This window comes from Charadrius vociferus, unplaced genomic scaffold (genome assembly GCF_000708025.1).
Source record: "Charadrius vociferus isolate BGI_N301 unplaced genomic scaffold, ASM70802v2 scaffold999, whole genome shotgun sequence".
Taxonomy (NCBI): domain Eukaryota; kingdom Metazoa; phylum Chordata; class Aves; order Charadriiformes; family Charadriidae; genus Charadrius; species Charadrius vociferus.
In genome coordinates, this window is record NW_009658627.1 from 782,510 (window position 1) to 784,381 (window position 1,872).

Here is a 1,872-nt window from a genome sequence, read left to right on the forward strand (position 1 = left end):
GAGGCGGCTTTCCCAGCGCCATAGGCAGCTCCCAGCCCATGCTGCAAGGCAGTCATCCTTGTCACAGCGATGGAGCTACACGGAGAAGGGAGCACCAACTTTCCTTATATTGCTTCTGCAACGAGACAGCTGCTGGGGCACTCTGGCATGTCGTGTCTTTCATGCTCCCTGGTGGCAGCAGAGCCAGCTGCCCCCAGCCTGCTGCTGCTGTGGGGCATCCTTGGCGTGGTGTAGCTCCGGCTCCTGGACTCCTGCGTGCCTGGTGACAGAGGGTAAAGGGTCGGAGTGTAAGACCACAGGGAAACCTCTCTGCTCCCCCTGTCAGAGAGGAGAGGTGGTCGGTGATGCCTCCCCACCATGCCCCAGTGCCCGGGGCCGAGGGTGGTGGGGTGGGCTGTGCGTGCTTCGGTGCAGCTGGAGGAAATGGCCGAGCCTGGGGCGAAGGTGGGCGGTGGGTCGCAATGCTTAGCTCTCCCCCCACTGCTTTGAGCCCCCTCCCTGAAGCCTAGCTGCAGCAAAGCGAGCAGCGCGAGGAGCTGGAGTCCCCGAGCCCCCTGTGTCATTTACATACACCACACCGGCACCAGCGGCACAGCAACCTGCGTTTGTGTAGCACCGCAGACCCTCTCCGAAACAGCCTCCCTTTCTCTGCTTCCTGACATGGCCCTGGGCTTCACGGTCCTGCTCCTGGTGGGGACGGTGGGGACAGGTAAGGGCGGCGTGGCTGAGCTAGCTGCTGTCTGGCAGGGGGCACTGCGGGGTGGTGGGCAGGACTGGGCTCTACAAGGGGGATGTTAGTCAGAGAAGGGGTGTGTGGTGTGATGAGCAGGATGGAGGTTGGGTAATGGGGTTGCCTCAAGGGAGCAGGGGGACATTCTGGGGCTGAAGGCTATGGGGGACATTGCTCAGCCCATCAGTAATTGCATCCTTGGTGTGCACAGCTTCCAGGGCTCAGCCCGTGCTTACCCAGCCAACCTCCGTGTCGGTGCTGCCCGGGCAGACCGCTCGGCTGTCGTGCACCCTGAGCCCCCAGTACAATATCAGCGAGTTTGGCATCTCCTGGTACCAGCAGCGCCCAGGGCACTCCCTGAGGTATCTGCTCTATTACAACTCCGAGCGAGACAAGCACAAGCCTGCCAAGATTCCCGACCGCTTCTCTGCTACCAAAGACCTCGCCAGCAATGCCTGCATCCTCATGATCGCATCCGCCCGCCATGAAGACAACGGCAACTATTACTGCTCCCTGTTACGTGCCTTCAACTGGTTTTAGAAACGGGGAACAAAAGCTTTCTGCATTTTCCCTTGCAACCCTGACGCAGAGCCCTCAACAGGGAGAAGGGCAGCCGGAGGAGGAATGGAAAAAGCCCCTCTTGCATGCTTGAGCGAGCCCAGCGGCGCTGCGTTGTGCCGTGACGTGCAGCAACCTCCTCTTCAGCCCCCACCGTCCCCCATGGAGCATCAGACAGCCCGACACGGCATGAGATCTGCCAGGGTGCAGCCCAGGAACACACGGGCACAGAGACCTGCTGCTGTGGTGGCAGGACGGAGAACTCCGCCGTGGCCGGGCTGTGCCGGGCTCTTCCAGCACTTGGCAAGATGCGGGCTTGATCCCGGCTTGGGCTTCGGCGTGGTTTGGCTCACCTGACAATAAAGGTTAATCCTTAGCTATGTGGCTTGTGTCATGTCTGCAGTGTCCAGGGGAGCCCCTTGGGCGTCCCCCCCCGGGGATGGCGCCATGCCCCGGGGCACCGCAGTTTGGAGGGTGAGCGCACGGCGCTGTGGCGGCCAGTTGAGCCGGGATGGAGCTGGCTCACCCACCTTCCCCAGAGACCCCCACCCGCGGCGCCCTGCCCGCGGGGAGCTCCATTCCCC

General features: G+C 62.5%; 1 protein-coding gene across 1 annotated transcript in view; it reads left to right on the forward strand.

The window, feature by feature from the left end:
* The first annotated feature begins 660 nt into the window (after nt 1-660).
* The window catches only part of VPREB3 (pre-B lymphocyte 3), a 5,625-nt gene continuing 4,413 nt past the window's right edge, over nt 661-1,872 (forward strand). The window contains exons 1-2 of the mRNA XM_009893237.1: nt 661-709; nt 942-1,263. Of these exons, the coding sequence (XP_009891539.1) occupies nt 661-709; nt 942-1,263 (371 nt within the window). The remainder of the gene's footprint in view (nt 710-941; nt 1,264-1,872) is intronic.